The following is a 23,084-nucleotide window of genomic DNA, read 5'->3' on the forward strand; positions in this document are numbered from 1 at the left end:
GTTTTGATTCAGTGCAATTCTACCACCCTTTCACACAGCACACGAGGAAATAAACTTGCAACCTACTTCTTGGCTATCATATCCTTGCAGACAATTTATGTTGGCCACGTGCCAAAAATGTCAGCATTTAACTTATTTGTACAGTGCAGTTCTGGCGAAACATAAAAGCACATTTGCTAACTTTCCAGTAATAACATACAGACTCAGGTTTATTTGCACATCAAATCAAACTGTGTGTCACTTGCATTAACAAGCAAAATAACCCAAGGATGCACTGGGGCAGACCGCAATTGTCACCACGCATTCCAATGTCAACACAGTGTGCCCACAATGTCTAATGCTGAATTTTGTTATGCCTGTTTTCTATTAAGATTCCTTACTTGAAATGAGATTCAGGTAGCATTTGGAAAATTGCACACCTTGTGTTTCCCAGTGGTCTGCTCATTTGAACCTGAAGCAGCAAGCTGTTTCTTCAGATCTTCCAGCTGAGCAGAAAGTGATGTAGTCTTTGCCTTAGTCTGCAACTTCATCTTGGAAATCTTTGCTTCAAAAGCTTCTTTGTCCTCCTACAGTAAGATAATGACTGCAATATAAATACACAAACTTTCTCCTTTGCTTCAAAGTCCAATGTTATTAAGAAACAATTCTGAATCTTTCTCAGGACTGTGGTTGATGTCTGACAAGCAGGATTACTGAAAGTTACAAAACTGAGAAAGGAAATGTTAATGAAATTAAGATGCCAATTAGATAAATTAATTGTCAGAACAGATTTGAGAAATTAAATGATTATGTCGGTATTACCCTTTAAGACCATGAGCTCCAGTCCAAAGCCGTATCTGTGTGAAAAAAATTGCTTCATCTTGCCTTTTATCCTATTACCAATTAGTTTAAATCTATGCACTCTCATTTTTCAAGGCTTTGTTACAGTAGAAGAAATAGGCTCATCATTTTTCCCCAAGAGACTGCAATATTAGATTCCTTCACAAACATGAGAAAACCTGCAGATGGTAGAAATCTGAGTAATACACACAAAATGCTGGAGGAACTCAGCAGGCCAGGCAGCATCACATACACAAAATGTTGCAGGAATGCTGTCTGGCTTGCTGAGTTCCACGAATACTAGATACCTTAATTGTTTCCTCTCACATTCAATGATGCGAAGGAATTGGCCTCAGTATATCCAGTATCTCCTCAAAGCTACATCTATGGACCTACAGACTAAGAGATCCCTTTGTTCCTCCACATCACTAAATACCTTCATATTCATTCAGTATTCCTTTAACTTGTTGCTTTCACGTGCACTCCCTGACTAAATTCTAAATGCCACTGTTCAAAGTAAATTTGTTATCAAAGTACATCTGTTACCATATACAACCCATTCTTGCAGGCACACACAATACATCCATAACAGAATAACAATAAAAGAATCAATGAAGAACTGCAGCAACTTTTCTGCCCAACTAACCAGACTAGTTGTCTTCTCATAGGTTAACACCTGTCTCTTGAACAACCACGTGATTATTTTTGCATCACCTTATTTTACTTTAGCGAAAACAGAAGGCCAAGTTCTGAGCCCTGGGTAATTCACTATAAGAACCATTTAGCCACAAAACCACACATCACTTATTCTTTGCATCCAGCTGCTCAGCCAAATTTCATCCAATTTGGCACCCTCCCCCACATCTCATAAACATAATCTACCTGCCACATGAAACCTCATCAAAAGCCAAGCTAAAATCCATCCATCAAAACCTTGATACCATTTCATAAAGTCATTCAGATTCATCACTTACAATTGTCCCCGACACTCAGTGGCCACATTAAGGTACTGCTCATTACTGCAAATATCCGATCAGCCAATCGTGTGGCAACACTCAATGCAATGCTGACACGTTCAAGAGGTTCCGTTATTGTTCATACCAAGCATCAGAATAAAGAAGAAATTAGCTCAGTGACTCTATGAAATGATTGTTGGTGCCAGACAGGTGGTTTGAATATCTCAACATCTGCTGATGTCCTGAAATCATGTAACAGTCTTTCTAGTTTACAGAGAATAGTACAAGAAACACAAAACAAACATCCAGTGAGCTGCAGTTCAGTGGGTGAAAATGCCTTATTAATGAGAGGGGTCAAAGGAAAGTGATCAGACTGGTTAAAGTTGACAGGAGAGCAACAAATAACCACTATTACAGCAGTGGTATGCAGAAGAGCAACCCTGAGTGCACAAAACCAAACTTTGTAGTAGATAGGCTACAGCAGCAGAAGACCATATTGGACTCCATTCCTGTATCTAATAAAGCGAATGATCTGAAGTTTATACACACATTCTGAGTGTCCTTGATTAATCTGTGCTTTCAGAACTGATTCAACATCTGTGATTACACTTTGCTCCACTTTTTTAAAGTACATTGGTACATTAGCATCTATCCTGAAAATCAGTAACAAAACAGCAGAGCCAGAAAGTAAAAATAAAAACAAACAGAATTGATGGTTTTGTGGCCAAGTTGGCAGATAGGTGGAGATAGGTGATAGGTGGAGGGGCAGGTAGTGTTGAAGAAACAGGGAGGCTGTAGAAAGACTTGGACAAATTGGAAGAATGGACAAAGAGGTGGCAGATGGAATATAGTGTAGGGAAGTGCATAGTCATGCACTTTGGTAAAATGAATAAAGATACAGACTATTTTCTGAACAAGGAGAAAATTGAAAAATCAGAAGTGCAAAGGGACTTGGAAGGCCTCATGCAAGATTCCCTAAAGGTTAGGACGCACGTTGAGTTAGTGGTGAGGAAGGCAAGTGCAAGGCATGTTAAAAGGGCAATGTTATGACAGTCATGGGAGATTTCAATTGAAAATAGTGCAAAAACAAATAATAAAAATGTGCATTAGTGTTCATGGATTCAATGTCTATTTAGAAATCAAAGGCAGAGGGGAAGAAACTGTTACTGATTCACTGAGTACCTCCTTCCTGGTGATAACAATGAGAAAAGGGCATGTCCTCGGTGATGGGGGTGGTCCTTAAATGAAAGGAAATCTCATTGAAACCAATGGAATATTGAAAGGCCTAGATAGAGTGGATATTGAGATGATGCTTCCTATAGTCGAGGACTCTAGGACCATAAGGCACACTTCAAAATAGAGGGATGTCCATTTAGAACAGAGTGGAGGAAGAAATTCTTTTGCCAGAGGGTGGTGAATCTGCGGGATTCATTGCCACAGATGGATGTGGAGGCCAAATCATTGAGTACATTTAAAATGGATGTTGATAGTTTCTTGATTAATCAGAATTAAAGGTTACTTCTGGCATCTCAATGCAAGGAGTGTAAGAAATAAGATGGATGATCTTGTTCTACTATTACAGACTGTCACTGATTCGTGGCTGAAGGATGGTTGTAGTTGGGAGTTGATGTCCAAGGTTACACATTGTATCGGAGGGATAGGAAGGTAGACTGAGGGGGTGGTGTGGCTTTGCTGGTAAAGAGTGGCATCAAATCAGTAAAAAGATGTGACACAGGATCAGAAGATGATGAATCCTTGGGGGTTGAGTTAAGAAAGTGGAAGCATAAAAGGATCCTAACGCCAGTTATATACAGGCCTCCCAACAGTAGCTGGGATGTAGACCACAGATCACAACGGGAAATAAAAAAGGCATGTCAAAAGGGCAATATTATGATAGTCATGAGATTTCCACATGCAGGTCGATTGGGAAAATCAGGTTGGTAATGGATCTCAAGAGAGTGAGTTTGTTGAAATCCTATGGGATGGCTTTTTAAAGCAGTTTGTCGTTGAGCCTACAAGGGGATCAGCTATACTGGATTGGGTATTATTGGGTTTAATTGAGTAAAGGAAATTACAATGATATGAGAAAGGAGGTGGCCAAAGTACACTGGAAGGAGATGCTGGCAGGGATGACAGCAAAGCAGCAATGGCGTGAGCTTCTGGGAAAAATGAGCAAGGTGTAGGATAGCTGTTTTCCCAAAACAAAGAAATACTCAACTGGCAAAATACAGGTATGCATCGCTTATCATCCACGATACGTTCTGTGAAATCAGACGTTATGTGATTTGGACATTGTGTGAACACCATATTATATACAGTACTTAGCAATTGGTCCTTATCCGATATAGGTCCCTCTCGCATTTTTATAAGCCTTGTAGTTTTCAGTGAAGCCAATCCTTTAACAGCTTTAAGAATTTTTTTCTTTGTTTCAGGATCGTCATGATTGTCAAATGCGACATGCCTAAATCCCGACTAATAGCATTCACTGGTTTTCCACCTTCATATTGTTCAATAGCCTTTTGTTTCACTTCCAAATCAATACTTTTCTTTTGCCTCTTGCTGCTGCTGTCACTAGGAGTGGTTTTGCTGCATTTGGAAGCCATGATGCACTTTATGGTAATATTTTCAAAAGAAAATTAAACCGAGAGATAATGCTACTACACTCAAGAGACACGCGATCCAGGAGATTGGTTACATCCGCTACGTCACGTTCTCCGATCAGGACTACGGACATATATGCGATCAAACGTGGTCCGAATGGACGTTAAGAGCCGCACACCTGCAGTACAACCAGCTGACAAGGGAAGTCAAACCTAATGTAAAAGCAGAAGAAAGGGCATACAACAAAGCAAAGACTTGTGGGAAGACAGAGGATTAGGAAGCTTTTAAAAACCTACAGAGAATGAAAAGAATCATTAGGAGGGAAAACATGAAACATGAAAGCAATATAGCAAACAACATCAAAGTGGATAGTAAAATCTTTTTCAAGCATGTAAAAAACAAAAGAAACTTGATATCGAACCGCTAAAAAAATGAGGCAGGAGAAATAATAACAGGAGACAAGGAGACGGCAGATTAACTAAATTACTATTTTGTACCAGTCTTCACTATGGAAGACACTAGCAGTGTGCCAGATTGGTGGAGAGGCAGGTAGTATTGAGGAAACAGGTAGGCTACTTAAGGACTTAGACAGATTAGGAGAATGGGTAAGAGAGTGGCAAATGAAATACAATGTTGGAAATTGCATGGTCATGCACTTCTGTAGTAGAAATAAATGCGCAGAATTTTTTTTTTAAAAAAACAGGAAGAAAATCAAAAACGGGGAGATATAAACTTAATCTTCATAAGAGTGAACCTTTTTCCTTTGAATAATTTGATATCAGTCAACTTTGACCTTCCTTTTAAAATAGTAAGAAATCAATTCACATATTTGGGGTATAAAAATCACTAGGAATTATAAATCTCTTTTTAAAGAAAACTTCATCACTCTTTTGGAGTATGTTAAGAAGGTACTATCAAACTGGTCTCCCCTTTCTTTATCACTGATTGGACGTATCAATTCTATTAAAATTGATATTTTGCCTAAGTTTTTATCTTTATTTCAAGTCCTACCTGTTTTTATTCCTAAATCTTTTTTTTGACTTTAGATTTGATTACACTTTATTTATAGAAGAATAAAACTCCCCAATTAAACAAAGTTCATCTTCAGAAAACCAAAAAAAAAGGGGGATTAGCCCTACCCAATTTTAGGTTTTACTACTGGGCAGTCAACATACAGTATCTTACATTTTGGTTATATTAATCATGAAGACTGTCCAGTCTGGGTTTCCTCAGAAGTTAATTCTGTTAATAAATTCTCTACTATTTCTCTTCTTGGTTCTTCAATTCCTCTATCCTTAAGTAATTTAACTGATAATTATGTAGTTAAACATTCTTTGAGGATTTGGTTACAATTTAGAAAATTCTTTGGGTTACTTGGTTTTTCACTCTCTAGTCCCTTTTTTCTAATTATTTTTTCAAACCTTCTTTGACTGATGTAGTTTTTAAAGAGTGGAATAGACTAAGTATTAAATGTTTTCAGGATCTGTTTGTTGGAGGTAGTCTTTCCTCATTTGATCAACTATATACTAAATATAATCTTCATAAAGCTCACTTTTTTAGATATTTACAAATTAAAGACTTGTGCGTTCTCAACTTCACACATTTCCTAAATGTCCAGATAAGAATCTGATACAAATTTTATTCTGAAATCTTTTCATAATGGATCGATTTTTAATATTTATAGTATGTTGTTGGCAATGAGAAACATTCCGTTAGATAAAATTAAAAACCTCTGGGAACAAGACCTACAGATATCAATTGTTGAGGATACTTGGAATGAAATTTTTAAACTTGTTCACACTTCTTCGTCATGTGCACGTCACTCTCTTACAATTTAAAGTGGTTCATAGAGCCTATATGACTAAAGATAAGCTCTCTCATTTTCACTCAGATTTTTCTCCATACTTCAATAGGTGTAACATTGAAGAAGCCTCTCTAATTCATATGTTTTGGTCCTGCCCATGGTTTGATAAATTTTGGAAAGAAGTATTTTAAACTTTCTCAGAGCTTTTTAAACTTTAAACCCAACCCTCTGACTGCCTTGTTTGGCATGGTTGGAGGAAATGATTTTACTCTTAAGCCGAATGATTTGCATATTTTGGCTTTTTATTTCTCTTTTAGCCAGAAGAGTTCGGTTGCTTAAATGGAAAGATGCCACTCCGCCCACTCATGCCCACTGGTTGTTTGATGTTATGTCATGTTTAAATTTAGATAAGATTAGGTGTTCTATTTCTCTACCTAAACGAGAATTTTTTCACATTATGGGAACCTTTTTGGAACCACTTTCACAATCTTTGACTTGTTCAGCAATGATGATGGCTATTATATGTCTGAATTTACGACCATATTCAAGATTTTATTTCTTTTCTTTTAACCAAACAGCTGCTTTTTTCCCCCTTCTTTTTCTATTTTTTTGTTATTGGTTTTTTATTTTGTTTTAGATTAGAAAATACACCTTTTCAATATCATGCTTTATTTACTATAAATAGATATGGGGCATTTCAACTTTGTTTTTATAATATTATAATGTATTTGTATTCATCTATGCAAGTAATCAATAAAAATATTGAAAAAGAAAAGAAAAATGGGGAGATACAAAGGGTAGCTCTGGGTCTGTATTTGCTGGAAGTTAGAAGGATGAGGGGGAATCTCATTGAAACCTTCCAAATGTTGAAAGACCTAGACAGAGTAGATGTGGAAATGATGCTTCCCATGGTGGGGAAGTCTAGGACAAAAGGACACAGCCTCAGGATAGTGGGGCTTCCAGGAGATGCAGAGAAATACCTTTAGCCAAAGAGTGATGAATTTGGGGAATTTATTACCACAGGCAGCTATTGAGATCTGGTAGTTGAGTGTATTTAAGGCAGAACTTGACAGATCCTTGATTGAGCATAGCATCAAAGGTTACAGGAATAAGGCCGGTGAGTGGGGCTGAGGGGGTGGGGGAGAAAAAGGATCAGTCATGACTGAATGGCATTGCTGACTCAATAAGCCAAATGGCCTAATTCTGCTTCTATGTCTCATGGTTATAGGAAGAAGGGAGAAAACTGGGGTTGAGAGGGATAATAAATCAGCCATAATTAAATGGCAGAGCAGAATGGATGGGCCAAATGGTCTAATTCTGTTCCCATCTCTTACGTTGGAAATGTTCTGCTGGTCAGGCAGCATCAGTGGAGGAAAAAAAACTAGTCTTTATGTTTCACATCAACATTCTGATGAAAAAGACAATGGCCTAAATCAAAATTAACTGTTGCACTTAAAATTACACATATACAAAACTGTGCAAAAATCTTAAGGCACATGTAAAAGAATTCTGTAAAAAGAAGATACTTACAAACATAATGAAACAAAAATATCAAAAAATAACTATAAAGAGCAATGAACTGTAAAAAACTAAATCAGATCGCTATTTGGTGTGAAACTCCTTTGTTTTTAAAACTGCTTAGATACACTGTTGTGCACTTTAATAAGAAAATCAGCTAGTAGGTAGTTCCAACCATCTAGGTCAGGGGTCGGCAACCCGCGGCTCTGTCATCTCTGTGCTGCGGCTCCCTGTGGCTTTGGAAAATAAATGATGAGTATTTAATTAAAATATATTTTATGTTAGTTTGTTAGTTTTTGAAATGTAATTCTAAATTTGAAGATTATGGTGATCTTGTACAATATAAATAAAACGTTGTGGCGACCCATCTCCTGGTACATCCGAACCGGCTAAGGGAGATAGCCTACGGGGGTTTGTGAGTACGTGTCTTTTGGAGCATCTGCGCCCACGGGGGGGTGGAGAGGCGGGTTGAGGGAGGCTTAAAAGCAAGGCTGTTTAGTTTGAATAAAGTTATCTTTGACTGCAGTTTACCGACTCCGTGTCGTTATTTTAGCGCTGCGTGTAGCACACCGCTATAACGCGTTTTTTATCACTATTAATATACGTCACCACTGCAAATGCCTGACACCCGCCACATCCCTAAGCATAAATCCATCCCTACTGAATACGACTGCATTGGCAGGTGTGAGTCAACCTGATCTTGAGATGGAACTGGCCGACATAGCCGACAAAGACATATGGGTGTCCAAGTTTAGACCCTTGACAGCAGACCTTGAAGATGTTGCCCGTCAGAAGGCTGTTCTTTCTCAGAATCACAAATGGAGTGATATTGAAAACCTCCCCAAACCGGACAAACTTGTGTTCGAAACATGGAATGCTATCCCCAACATTTATGTAAACATTAAAAAGTATGCGCTTGGAGTCCTGTCGATCTTTGGATCCACATATGTATGTGAGCTGGTGTTCTCCAACATGAACTTTATTAAAAACAAACATCGCACATGCCTCACAGATGACAGCTTGCGATCCTGTGCAAAGATGAAGGTGACGTCATACAGCCCTGATGTGCAGACGCTGTGCGCTGAGGTCCAGGAGCAGAAATCCCATTAACCAAGTATGATAAATATTTTAATTGCCTATTATTTTACGTATATTCATATTTTTTCATCGTTCAGTGAAATAGTCCTTTTATTTTTCAGGTTGACAGCTGGCTGACGCTATTTTTGGTTTGCTGCTGGCGGACAATTTAAGTTCGGCGTTTTTCATAAATACAAGAAGGACTCAAATAGACATTGAGTATTTTACTTAAAAGTAACCTTCAACCCAACGTCTTTTTTCCAGAGTTCAAAATGTTTTTGTTGTATGCAGAAATGTAATTTCGTTTTCTCTGCAGGAGTTCATCGATTTCATAAATGCAACACATTATAGTTTGTTTATACATAGCATAAAGGCAAAAAAAAAACGTTGCATGCAGTGTTATTTCATTTTAAATTTCAAACGGGTTTTGTGGCTCCCAGTGTTTTCTTTTCTGTGGGAAACGGGTCCATATGGCTCTTTCAGTGGTAAAGGTTGCCGACCCCTGATCTAGGTGAACTTGCTACAGATCTTCTGTAGACTTTGGCTGTCTTGCTTGCTTCTGTTTCTCCAGGTAATCCAGATCAAGGATCGATGGAAACCATACCATTTGAAACAATATAAAAAAATCCAGGGTGCCTAAGACCTCTGCACAGTACTGTATAATTAACAATTTTTGGACTGTAAAATGAAAGCCAAAAAGAGAAAGCTCATGCATAAAGTATATTAGAGCACCGTAATCACTGTATAAACAAAGTTGAAAATACAATTTATTATCAGATCACATACATATCACCACATACAACCCCTAGATTCTTTTTCCTGCAGGCATACTCAACTTGAACATATTCAACTTTAATTCTCAAAACATTACCTTAAGCTGTTGATCTTTCACATGAAGCTGGTTATCCTTCTCCCGAATTAGGTCCTTAAGCTGCAACACCAGTTGTTCATTCTGGGCCAGCTGCTCCGTCAAATCTGCCACAGAATGATCACCTGCATTCTTAGGGGAGTTTACTGCCTGCAGAATAATTGGCCACTATTAATAACTAGCAGAGTAATAACTACTATTTGAATCCTGCATTAGAGATATCAGAAAAGGCTTAGTGACTGGGAAAGTGCATTAAAATGAAATACATGGAAGTCAATTCATTTTTCTTTATTAAGAGCCAATAGCAATAAAACTCAGGTCAATCAGAAGATCCAATATAATTGGGCTCAACTGTCCTGTCAATATGAAGCATACAGAGGAAAAGAAAGTAACATGTAGTTACTCTGAATAATTAGCAAATTATGATGCTCCCTCAACACTGTTCTGTCACACATTCCACTCCTGGGGTGGGGAAAGTGAAATCAAAGGCTCAATCAGGGCATTATGTTGTGCAAAAATGTCTTGTTGCTTGTAGGTGGGTGTGGTAGGGTGGAGTAGGGGAGTTTATAATTGGTAGCCAAGCTGCCCACAAAGTAAGCATTTATGCCTATGGGGATCTAGTCAGTAGCAACTTGTACCCAGCATAAAGGGCTAGGTCCTGCTCAAAATAATCCCTCACAAACAGCTCCAGTACAAACAGATCTGACATTCTTTCCAACACTGTATTTGTATGAGTGGCCCACTGATCACGGCATAAAATAAAAGGCAAACCATGGACTTTACAATCAATATCGTAAGGTCCTAGTTTTTGTTAAAGAATGCATTGTAAGTAGATATACAATCACATTACACAATAAACACTTCTAGGCCCTTGCATGCACAACCTTTCCAGTTTAACTTAGCTATAAATTAATAATGTCAATTAAAAGCAAAAGATAAGAGATTTAAATTGAAATATCAATAATGTACCCAAACATAAATATTAACACATTAAGTTAATAAATGAAAAACATTTTCATGTAAGTGTCTTACGCAGTTCAAGTCATAGGCATAATTATAGTCACATTTTTTTCTGCACAAATAAAATTTCAAAATATATCATGAATTTTCCTTTTGTTATAACAGATCGAGCTAAGAAAATGACAAAAGTACTTACTCCTGCTGATGCAGGGGGCGGTTCGTCTGTAGAATACCACTTCCACATGTTTCTACTTTGATGTGGCTGCAAATTAACCAAAATAATAATTAAATGGAATGTAGTGGAATCAGAACAATTACAGTAACAAATGCCATCAAGGTCCAATTGAAAGTGACACCAAATGCTACACAAAATACGCTGTTATTTCAGTGAATGGCAAAATTACAAAGTGTAGGTTTCACAGAGCTAGGAAAGAGCTCATTTCTATAGTTTGTGAATATGTTGACTTTCTGTCAACATAATGATTAAGAAGTTGCAGATTACATAACAAAATGGATGTCCAGCTGACAGTGAGGAGAAAACTGCATACTGCAGAAGAATATCAAAGGACTGATAAACTGTGAATTCAAGTCATCTCATTAAGGAGAAGGTGCAGAGGAGATTAATGAGCATGTCACCAGCTTTAGAGAATTTTAACTATTCATTAGGATAGGATTGTTTCTCTCTGGTACAGATTCGGCTGAAGGAAGATTGAATAAACAAGGCCACTCAGACTTCAAATAAATAGCTGCATGAGAGATTACGCAGATGCTGAAAATCCAGGACAACATGCACAAATTGCTGGAGGAGCTCAGCAGGTCAAGCAGCATAGAGAAAGGAATAAAGAGCCAAGACCATTTAGATATTTCTATAACCCTGTTCGTGGTAAGAACTGAAACTCAATACGCAAAAGCACAATAGCAGCAGATACCCTCCATCTATACAGTGGTGCCAGAAATTTTGAGAACCCTGTACAATGTTCTCCTTTTCTACATAAATATGACCTATAATGTGATCAGGTCTTCACGCAAGTCCTAAAATTAGGCAAAGAGAACCCAATTAAATAAATAACACATAAAACATGAAAAATGATCCAATATTAATGTGTTAACTGGAAAAAGTCTGTAAAATTTTGCTTTCAGTAACTGGTGTGACCCCTTGCACAGCAATAACTGCAACCAAATGATCCAGTAACTGGCCTGCACATCCACTTGAAGGAATTTTGGGCCATTCCTCTTTACAAAACTGCTTCATCTCTAGCAGTTGGTGAACTTCTGTGCATGAGCTCCTTGCTTCAGATCCTTCCACAGCATTTCTATAGGATTAAAGTCAGAACTTTGATTCAGCCATTCCAAAACACAAATGTTCTTCTTTAAACCAGTTGTTGATACACTCGTCTTTTTGGATCATTGTCTTGTTGCATTATCCAACTTCTCTTCAGCTTCAGCTGATGGACTGCTACCCTGACATTCTCCTGTAAAATGCCTTGATACAATTTGGAATTCATTGTTACCTCAACAATTACAAGCTGCCCAGGCCCTGAGGCAGTAAAGCAGACCCAAACCATGACACTCCTTCCACCATGTTTCACAGTTGGGATGAGGTTTTGGTGTTGGTGTGCAGTGCCCTTTTTCCTCCAATCATAGCAAAGTGCATTGCTGTCAAAAATTTCAACTTTTGTCTCAAATGCCCACAGAACATTGTCCCAGAAGCTTTGCAGAACATCTAGGTAGTCTTTTGCAAATTTGAGATGTGCATCAATGTTTTTTTGGAGAGCAGTGGTTTCCTTCGTGGTGTCCTTCCATGAAAACCATTCTTGTTCAGCATTTTTCTTATAGTGGACACATAAACAGAGACTTTAGCAAGTTCTAGAGATTTCTACAGGTCTTTAGCTTTTACCCTTGGGTTCTTTTTCACCTTCCTCTGCTTTGCATGTTGTACTCTTGATGCCCGCTCCTAGGGAGAATAGCAATAGTACTGAGCTTCCTCCATTTGTAAACAATTTCTCTTATTGTGGACTGATGAACACCCAGGTCTTTAGAAATGCCTTTGTTGCCTTTTCAAGTTTCACGCATCTCTACAATTCTTCTACTAAGGTCCTCTGAAAGTTGCTTTGATCAAGGCATGGTGCGCATAAAAAAATCCTTCTTGAGAAGAGCAGGCTCTGTCAGTAAACTGGCTTTTTGTCTTTTTTATAGGGCAGGACACCTCTCTCAACCACACCTCCAATCTCATCTCATTGATCAGAACACCTGACCCCAAATAGCTTTTGTAGAAGGTTGTAGAACCTTTTGTAGAACCCCAGAGGTTCACATGCTTTTTCCAACAAATACATGTAATATTAGATCATTTTTCACAATAAATAAATAAATGAGCCAGTATAATCTTTTTGTGTTATTTAATTGGGTTCTCTCTATCTAGTTTTAGGACATATGAAGCTCTGACCACATTTTAAGTCATATTTATGCAGAAATAGAGAAAATTCTAAAGGGTTCACAAACTTTCTAGCACCACTATATATATATATAAAAAAATGCACAAAGCTTCAGTCATAGTGTCATACAGCACCGAACAAAGCCCTTCAGCCTACAAACCATGTGATGGGTACAGAAACTGATTGTTTGAACTCTTTGTTGGCCATCATAGGTATGATGGACCAAATGGATCCCTACGATTCTGTAAACCTGTACCAAAAATGGCAATTATAATCTATTCTAATTAGTGACAGCAGCTGTATTTATACAATTCAGGTAATTCCAAAAAGTTAAATGATCTTATATATAAATTCATAACAGTTGACAAGCAGTTCAGGATTGAGGATGATTTCTTGTAATGAAAGTATGTAATGATGGACAGAAAATTATGCAATGCAATACATACTAAATAAATCTGTGGACAATGAGATTCTGTACGCAGGTTTTACTAGTCACCTGAATTTTGGTCACAATGCAGAGCATGTCACCATGATGACCCCAGCTTTTAACAATGACAACTTTTAATGAATAAAAAGTTAATTTTTGTTAAAGGTTCAAGGATGTTAACATGGAGCTAACTTAGCTTGTGATTATCAGTATAGGATGATAATTGTTTGCTGTGCGCAATGTCTTTATCGATCTATACTGAAAATATTTTCCAATTCTGTTAGAGTTGAGGAAACAATGGATTCATGAAACATAGAAAATAGGTGCAGGAGTAGGCCATTCGGCCCTTCGAGCCTGCACTGACATTCAGTATGATCATGGTTGATCATCCAACTCAGAACCCTATACCTGCTTTCTCTCCATACCCCCGATCCCTTTAGCCACAAGGGCCATATCTAACTTCCTCTTAAATATAGCCAATGAACCGGCCTCAACTGTTTCCTGTGGCAGAGAATTCCACAGATTCACCACTCTCTGTGTGAAGAAGTTTTTCCTCATCTTGGTCCTAAAAGGCTTCCCCTTTATCCTTAAACTGTGACCCCTCATTCTCAACTTCCCCAACATCGGAAACAATCTTCCTGCATCTAGCCTGTCCAATCCCTTTAGAATTTTATACTTTTCAATAAGATCCCCCCTCAATCTTCTAAATTCCAATGAGTATAAGCCTAGTCGATCCAGTCTTTCTTCATATGAAAGTCCTGCCATCACTGGAATCAATCTGTACTCCCTCTGTGGTAAGAATGTCTTTTCTCAGATTAGGGGACCAAAACTGCACTCAATACTCTAGGTGCGGTCTCACCATGGCCTTGTACAACTGCAGTAGAACCTCCCTCCTCCTGTACTCAAATCCTTTTTCTATGAATGCCAACATACCATTTGCCTTTTTCACCGCCTGCTGTACCTGCCTGCCCACCTTCAATGACTGGTGTACAATGACATGAAGGGGTCAATTAAAAGAAATCTCAGAGGTAAAAAAAAGCTGCATGTTCAAATAAACTCTATTTGTATTTATATCAGGTTCTAAAAATCAACAGAACATTCAGCTCGGCAGTTCAAAGCTAACATCAGTTTCACTCGCAAATCACACAGATCACATCACTCTCCACAAAGGAGTACAAGCCATAAAAGCTCATAATGATAGTTGTTTCTCAACATCAATAATCTGTTCAAATGAACTAATTCCACAACTTATGGAATCTCTTTCAAAGACTCTACAACTCAGTTCTCAACATTACTTATTATGTTTTTTTTTGTATTTGCCCAGTTTGTCTCCTTTTGCACAGTTTGCCTGTCTTTGTGTGCAGTTTTTCCACTGACTCTATTGTATTTCTTTGTATCAACTGTCAATGTCCACAAGAAATTGAATCTCAAGGTAGTGTGTGGTGATACTTTGATAATAAATTTACTTTTTATCCTACCATCACATCCCATAATTGCAATGGTCAGTGAAAAACGGCACTGTTGATCAGCTTATCTAAAGTAACTGCTGCTAAAACTGGCTGCGTTAGTGTGCATAAAGTTTGCTGTCCTGCAATGCACAGAATTGGAATGCAGGCTTGATATCCAATTGCAAAATGAGCCTTGCAGCGCACTATCAGCTGTTGTATAATTCTGCAAAAACTAATGTACAGTTATTTATAGATTTCCTGCACTTTCATTGGACTTGTGTTATCTGTATTTCCTCCATTTTAAATTCCAGACGCAGGGAGCAGCAACAACTTTGTGCTTTCTTAGCACATTACAGAAAACTTGAATTGTTACATGGCAAAGTTCTATCAAGCATTGCCGTAAATAACCAGATAAAATATTCTGATAAAGTTAGTTGGTGGATAAGAGTAAGTCATGAATAATCTCCTGTATTCCTTGAAAAGCGCTATAGAAAATTGATCCAGCAAGTTCAACTGGAATGACAGCTCCAGTGGAACACGTTTACATAAAATGACTTCAATGCAAAGTCCTACCTTGTCATCAAAGTGACTATAACTTAACTCATTGAAATTGCATGGGTTCTGCTCTTATGCCTTAAAGCTGCTTCTGATCAAGTGTGTGAGAAGTGCCTCAGTTTCTTTGCTTGTGTGATGAAAGTCACTCAGAAAACATATTTTATCATATCTCTGCTGTGAAGAAACAGGAATCTTGGGGTCATGGTCTCCGCCCATGAGTGGAACGGATGGCATCCTGACAGAAGCAGCTGCAGTGCAGGAATTCAAACCTACCACAGTCAAACTTAGCTAAGATAATGAAATAAAAGATGACAAAAAAGTTATGTCATTCTATAATGATATGGCCAAAACTGAATACAACACACAATATGTCAGGTGGCATCTATCAGAAAAATATTGGAAATGTTGAGTTGTCGGCCATTCAGCACTTTGGGCCTACTGAATCATTCTTTATCAGGGCTGAACATTCATGTCAGTGCCCTGTTCCAGTCTCCTCCTCAAGTTCCTTGACCTTCTGGCTGCAAGAAATAAATCCATCTTCCTCTCGACTATATCCAATGAGTTTGCTTCCACTAGCACATGTGGTAGGGAACTCTGTAGGTTCACCAGTTTCACTGCAGTTCTAGTTCTACACTGTACATACAGCAGAAACCTCTCTGTATTAAGCCCTAGTATAATTTTATAAGTTTCTATGAGCTCCCATCATCCTCATACTTCAGTCCTGTCTTTTCAGGAATCAGCTTAGTAAAACACTGATGCACACCCTCATGACAGGAACATCTTTCCTCAGATAAGGAGACCAAAAGTATACCTAGAACTCCTGATAGTCTCACCAAGGCCTGGTACATTGGAGCATGTGACATCTTTGTCCTGTACTCAAATCCTCTCCTGATAAAAAGTCAATGCTTCCCCAAGATTTGCTGCATCTTTCCACAATTTATGTACAAGAACATCCAGGTCTCATTGCACCACCTCTTTTCTCAATCACCATTCAGACAACAGACTGTATTGCTATTTTCATAATTCACCATCATCTATATGAGCTGTGTCTGTGTATGACATGGGTGATTACGGTCTATTGTTCATGACTGTTCTTTGCAAATTTTTCTACAGAGAAATTGCCTTCGTCTAGACAATTCACAAGATGGGTGACCCCAGCCATTACCAATACTCTTCAAAGATTATCTACCTGGTGTCAGTGGTCACCAGAACTTGTGATTTGACGAGATTTGGCATGTCAACAAATACTCAAAAGCTTCTATAGTTGTACAGTGGAGAGCATTCCGACAGGCTACATCACTGTCTGGTATGGAGGGGCTACTGCACAGGACTGAAAGAAGCTGCAGAAGGTTGTAAATCTAGTCAGCTCCATCTTGGACACTAGCCTACAAAGTACCCAGGACATTTTTAGGGAGCGGTGTCTCAGAAAGGCTGCATCCAGTATTAAGGACCTCCAGCACCCTGGGCATGCCCCTTTTCTTACTGTTACCATCAGGTAGGAGATACAGAAGCCTGAAGGCACACACTCAGCGACTCAGGAACAGCTTCTTCCCCTCTGCCATCCGATTCCTAAATGGACATTGAAGCTTTGGACACAACCTCACCTTTTTTTAAAAAACATACAGTATTTCTGTTTTTGCACATTCTTTTAAATCTATTCAATATACGTAATTGATTTACTTGTTTACTTATTATTGTTTTACTTTATTTTATTTTTCTCTCTCTGCTAGATTACGTATTGCATTGAACTACTGCTGCCAAGTTAACAAAGTTCACATCACATACCGATGATAATAAAACTGAATCTGAGATGTGCCAGCTGGCTATGATATGACCATGACACTGATCGGGGGGGAGGGCCTAAGCAGGTGCTACACCTTGCACAAGGCTGACCTAAGGGCTAGCAGAGGAGATGGAAGGAGCACCTTATAACTCCTTTGGTACAGACTTATCTCCCATCCCACCACCCATAATGAAAATGGATAAATCCACATGAAAACCATATTCACCAAATCACCCAACTTGTCTGCTGGAGCCTTTCTGCAGTCCCTTGTGGTTTTGTGTTATGCAAAAACTTGGACACATTTCAGCTAGTTCCTTCACTCAATTATTTATCAGCTCTTTTAGTCATCAGCAAGTCAATCATCAGATTTTAAGTATTTGACAGCTTTTACCTCCATTAATTTCCCAGGATTATTCCCTTACACCAATTTCCTTCAGTTCCTCATTTCCCTGGACCAGGGGTTCCCAATCTTGGGCCCACAGACTCTTGCTTAATGGTATTGGTCCAAGGCATAAAAGAGATGGTTAATACCTGCTCTGGACTCGTCTCTCTTGTGTATCTGAGAAATTATTTATGAAGATGGAACCAAAATGTATTGAATATCTGCCATTTATTTGATCCCAAATATAATGTCCCATTTCTAACTTACAGAGATCTACATTTGTTTTCAATAACATTTCATCGGAACTGGGAAAAGCAGATTTTTCTCATTCATTTTTTAATTCTGCTGAAAATCTCCAGATTTTAAATCTGTTCCTCTCTCCAAAAATGCTATCTGACCAAATGAGCAACTCCAAAACGTTCTGTTTCACGTGAAAGATGAGCTGTCATTTATCTTACACTGCAAACAATACCCTGATCTTTTGAAGCATTTCCAACGCTTTCTGTTTTGTCACACTTCCTATTATCGATGCCAGACATGGTTTGCACTTGACGTAATTGTGAAATAAACAAAGGAATGCATTGAACAATCTCAACGTCACCAGACTGAGCCCTGTATTTAGTTCCACTCTACACCTGTGCAGAATAACCACACCTGCAGGCAGTTCGGTCCGGCGCATGCTCGCTGCGCCTCCGCATTAGGCCCTTCAACACCTTCACAGCCTGACCCTACCTGTGCGCTGCAAGAAGCGCCGAGCCGGACTTGATTGAGGCGGTGAGAATGACTCTGAGTACGGTGTGGTGACTACGGTACCATGTTACAAGCACTGTCTCCTTTCGCGCAGACCCCACTGGCGTTGTTATTGCCAGAAAGGCTGCGGGCGAGCTGCCCACTCCCGACCGAGCCGCCACCGCGTTGTCGCAGTTGCCATCACGTGACGCGACGCTCTCGGTTCGTGCCACGCGCTGTACGTACCGCACGTCGACCCAACGTGGCCAACGTCAGCGGTATTCCTGCAATCGAACTGAGCCCATTCATAACTTGGAGAAAGTTGCGTTTCTGAAGATATCCGAAAGTTTTTTTACAGCCTGACTTTCTAAAGTACTTTATGCTCGGTGAATATACAGATTCTGCAGATGCCGGAAATCCAGAACAATACACACAAAATGCTGGACCCGCTGAGCTCCTCCAGCCATGTATCGTTATAAATAAAAATATTTCGATTTTTATTGTGTCATATCGAGGTTCTGATACAGGGTTTCGATCCAAATTATTGACCATCTGGTTGCTTCAATCTATGTTGCTTGACTCACTGGAACTGCAGAGAGTTGTGGAGACAGCTCAGCATGTCATGGAAACCAGTTTCCCCTCAATTGAGTCTTATTACCACTTCAGTAAAGCAGCCAGCTTAATCCAAGAGCCCCCACACCCCAATCATTGGCGAGAAAATTGGAAGATGCGAGAAATCCAGAGCAACACACACAAAATTCTGGAGGAACTCAGCAGGCCAGGCAGCATCTATGGAAATGAGTCGGAGTTTCGGCCCAAGGCCCGTCATCAGCACATCCCAGACATACTCTCTTCTCCCTTCTTCCATCGGGCGGTAGAAAAAAAAAAGCTGAAAACACGTACCACCAGGCTCAAGGGCAGCTTTGTTGATATACTATTAAATGACATCTCTGTATAATCAGATGGACTCTTAACCTGACATTCTACCTCATAAACTTACGCTGAGTGGTGTCATAACAACAATCTCTCACTCAATGTCAGCCAGACCAACGAACTGATTGTAGACTTCAGGAGAAGAAAACCAGAGGTCGATGAGCCAGTACTCATTGGAGTATCAGAGGTGGAGAGGATCTGTAACTTTAAATCCCTAGGTGTCACTATCTCGGGGACCTGTCCTGGACGCATAATACAAATGTAATTGGAAAGAAAGCACGACAGCACCTGTACTTCCTCAGGAGTCTGCGGAGATTCAGCATGTCCTATCAAGAACCTTGACAAACTTACATAGATGTGTGGTGGAACGTGTATAGGCTGTCTGCATTACGGCCTTTCAGTGTAAAATCCTACAAAGGTGATAGATTCTGCCCAGTACATCACGGGTAAAGCCCTCTCAACCATTGAGCACATCTACACGAAAGGTTGCCGTCGAAAAACAGCATCCATCATCAAAGATAATCACCACCCAGGCCATGCTCTTCTCTCGCTGCTGCCCTCAGGTAGAAAACATAGAAAACCTACAGCACAATACAGGCCCTTCAGCCTACAATGCTGTGCTGAACATGTTGTTACTTTAGAAATTACTAGGCTTACCCATAGCCCTCTATTTTTCTAAGTAACATGTATCTGTCCAGGAGTCTCTTAAAAGACCTATCATATCCACCTCCACCACTGTCATTGGCAGCTCATTCCACGCACTCACCACTCTCTACTTAAAAAAAACTTACACCCGACATCCCCTCTGTACCTATTTCCAAGCACCTTTAAACTGTGCTCTTTCATGTTAGCCATTTCAGCCCTAGGAGAAAGCCTCTGACTTGCCACACAATCAATGCCTTTCATCATTTTATACACCTCTATCAGGTCACCTCTCATCCTCAGTTGCTCCAAGGAAAAAAGGCCAAGTTCACCCAACCCATTCTCATAAAGTATGCCCTTCAATCCAGGCAACATCCTTGTAAATCTCCTCTGCACGCTTTCTATAGTTTCCACATCCTTCCTGTAGTGAGGTGACCAGAACTGAGCACAGTACTCCAAGTGGGGTCTGACCAGGGTTCTATACAGCTGTAAAATTACCTCTCAGCTCTTGAACTCAATCCCATGGTTGATGAAGGCCAATGCACTGTATGCTGTCTTAACCACAGAGTCAACCTGCACAGCAGCCTTGAGAGTCCTATGGACTCAGACCCCATGATCCCTCTGATCCTCCACACTGCCAAGAGTCTTACCATTAATACTATATTCTGCCATCATATTTGACCTACCAAAATGAATCACATCACATTTATCTAGATTGAACTCCATCTGCCACTTCTCAGCCCAGTTTTGCACCCTATCTAGGTCCCGCTTTAACCTCTGACCACCCTCCACACTATCCACAACTCCCCCAACCTTTGTGTCATCAGCAAATTTACTAATCCATCTCTCCACTTCTTCATTCAGATCATTTCTAAAAATCATGAAGAGAAGAGGTCCAAGAACAGATCCCTGAGGCACAACACTGGTCACCGACCTCCATGCAGAATATGATCTGTCTACAGCCACTCTTTGCCTTCTGTGGGCAAGCTAGTTCTGGATCCACAAAGCAATGTCCCCTTGGATCCCATGCCTCCTTACTTTCTCAATAAGCCTTGCATGGGGTACTTTATCAAATGCCTTGCTGCAATCCATATACACTACATCTACTGTTCTACCTTCATCAATTTCTTTAGTCACATCCTCAAAAATTTCAATCAGGCTCGTAAGGCATGACCTGCCTTTGGCAAAGCCATGCTAACTATTCCTAATCAAATTATGCCTCTACAAATGTTCATAAATCCTGCCTCTCAGGATCTTCTCCATCAACTTACCACCACTGAACTAAGAAAGTATAGGTGCCTCACAACTCACAACACTAGGTTCAAGAACAGTTACTACCCCTCAACCATCAGGCTCTTGAACAAGAGAGGATAAACTACACTCATTCTACTTCTGGTGTTCCCACGACCAATGATTTCACTTTAAGGACTCTTCATCTTGTTGTTTCATGCTCTTGCTTTTTATTGCTATTTATTTATATTTGCATTTGCACTGTTTGTTGTTCATTGATCCTGTTTACAATTGCGGTTCCATAGATTTGGTAAGTATGCCCATAGGAAAACGAATCTCAAGGTTGTACGTGGTGACATGTATGTACTCCGCCAATAAATTGAACTTTGAACTTTGATTTTTATGAGCCTCCTCCTTATTGCTTACCTGCACGGCACTTTCTCTGTAGGTGTAACACATTATTTTCATTGTATTGTTTTTACTTGATTCTACCCTGATGTACTGTATAATGACCTGGTCTGTGTGAACAGGATACACTGAATCTTGCTGCCTGTGGTAATGACAACTCAATTCCAATTCCAGTAGAGTTTTTTCTATCTCTTTCTCTCTCTCTAAACCAGCATGATTTTCTCATTTTCCCTCATAAAGTTCAGTGTTATCTGAGACAGACTTGGGGAACATTCAATTATGTCATGTATCTTAAAAAAAAATCAACATTCACCATTCATTTCAGACTGTGAAATTGACAAGGGAAAAAAATCTTGATCAGAGAAGTAAAGGATTTCTGGTGCAATTTTGATTGTTTTGTAATGTTTCAAGCAAGTAACAAATTTCTGAAATGCCAATTTTGCAAGTCCCAGACTATTGATGTATTTGCATATTGGTTCATCTAATTAGTTCCAGTTAGATGTTAGAAGACCTGTAGATCAAAATTTAATCCACAACTTAAGTATATCTTTTCTCATTAATTAACATGGTGTTAAAATAGTTCTGCAATTTCTCCCTATTAATGTGAGCTTGGCCTTCATTCCCACAAGTGAATAGTTCACTTCCTATTTGCTTCTGATGTATGAAAACAAATTTTTATTACAGCCCTTTTTCTTGTAATATGCTTCTCACATTCCCACTTACATTGTGACAAGTGTTTTTCCAGCTGTTCTCAGTTACTGATGCTACATTTACTTTCATAGCCCATCATATTAACATTACTGATAACTCAAATGTGTTAATTAGGAACTTATTTCAAAGATAATTGAGTAACCTGAAAAACCAATTCTCTGAAAGGTGGACTAATTATTATGTTAGTGAGATGAGTCAGAGAGGAATTGTAAAGTCTTCAGGCAAACCATCAAAGCATTTGTGGCGGTGTGCTAGCATAGCGATTAGTGTAACAAAGGTTGGCGGTGTTGTGGATAGTGTGGAGGGCTGTCAGAGGTTACAGCGGGTCATCAAGAGGTTAATTGGTCACATGTGTATAATTGGGCAGTGCAAGTTCATTGGGTCAGAAGTGCTTGTCACCATGCTGCATCTCCAAATAAAAATAAATAAAAGTTTGCTGTTCTGAATGAAAACTGTTCAACCACTTTATATCAGTTAGTAAGTGAATGCCAGAGTAGATTATTAAAGAACTTGTCTTCATTCTCCCTGAGTAAAGAGAATGATAGGTAGGATTCACTGAAAGTCAGCACACTATAGGGAAGATATGATTGGACAGGAGAGAATGGAAAGCATAGCTATTAAGACAGACCAGATAGGTTGGGCTTGATTTGTTTGGAGCGGAGAAGGCTGAATGGGATTGCCTCAAGATGTATAAAATATTGGGGGGCATAGAGAAAGTGTATACAGTAGTGAGAACCATTTACCATTAGCAGTGATGTCTGTAACCAGGGGACAAAGACTTAAGGTGAGTGTGGGAGATAC

General features: G+C 39.2%; 1 protein-coding gene across 1 annotated transcript in view; it reads right to left on the bottom strand.

Moving 5' to 3' along the window:
• The window catches only part of LOC132397382 (golgin subfamily B member 1-like), a 97,561-nt gene extending 78,977 nt beyond the window's left edge, over nucleotides 1-18,584 (bottom strand). The window contains exons 1-4 of the mRNA XM_059976079.1: nucleotides 18,363-18,584; nucleotides 10,800-10,865; nucleotides 9,647-9,793; nucleotides 420-566 (exon numbers count right to left, since the gene is read on the bottom strand). Of these exons, the coding sequence (XP_059832062.1) occupies nucleotides 420-566; nucleotides 9,647-9,793; nucleotides 10,800-10,847 (342 nt within the window). The 5' untranslated portion in view covers nucleotides 10,848-10,865; nucleotides 18,363-18,584. The remainder of the gene's footprint in view (nucleotides 1-419; nucleotides 567-9,646; nucleotides 9,794-10,799; nucleotides 10,866-18,362) is intronic.
• Between the last annotated feature and the right edge of the window lie 4,500 nt (nucleotides 18,585-23,084).

The sequence above is a fragment of the Hypanus sabinus genome, chromosome 7 (assembly GCF_030144855.1).
Source record: "Hypanus sabinus isolate sHypSab1 chromosome 7, sHypSab1.hap1, whole genome shotgun sequence".
In the NCBI taxonomy this organism is placed as follows: Eukaryota; Metazoa; Chordata; class Chondrichthyes; order Myliobatiformes; family Dasyatidae; genus Hypanus; species Hypanus sabinus.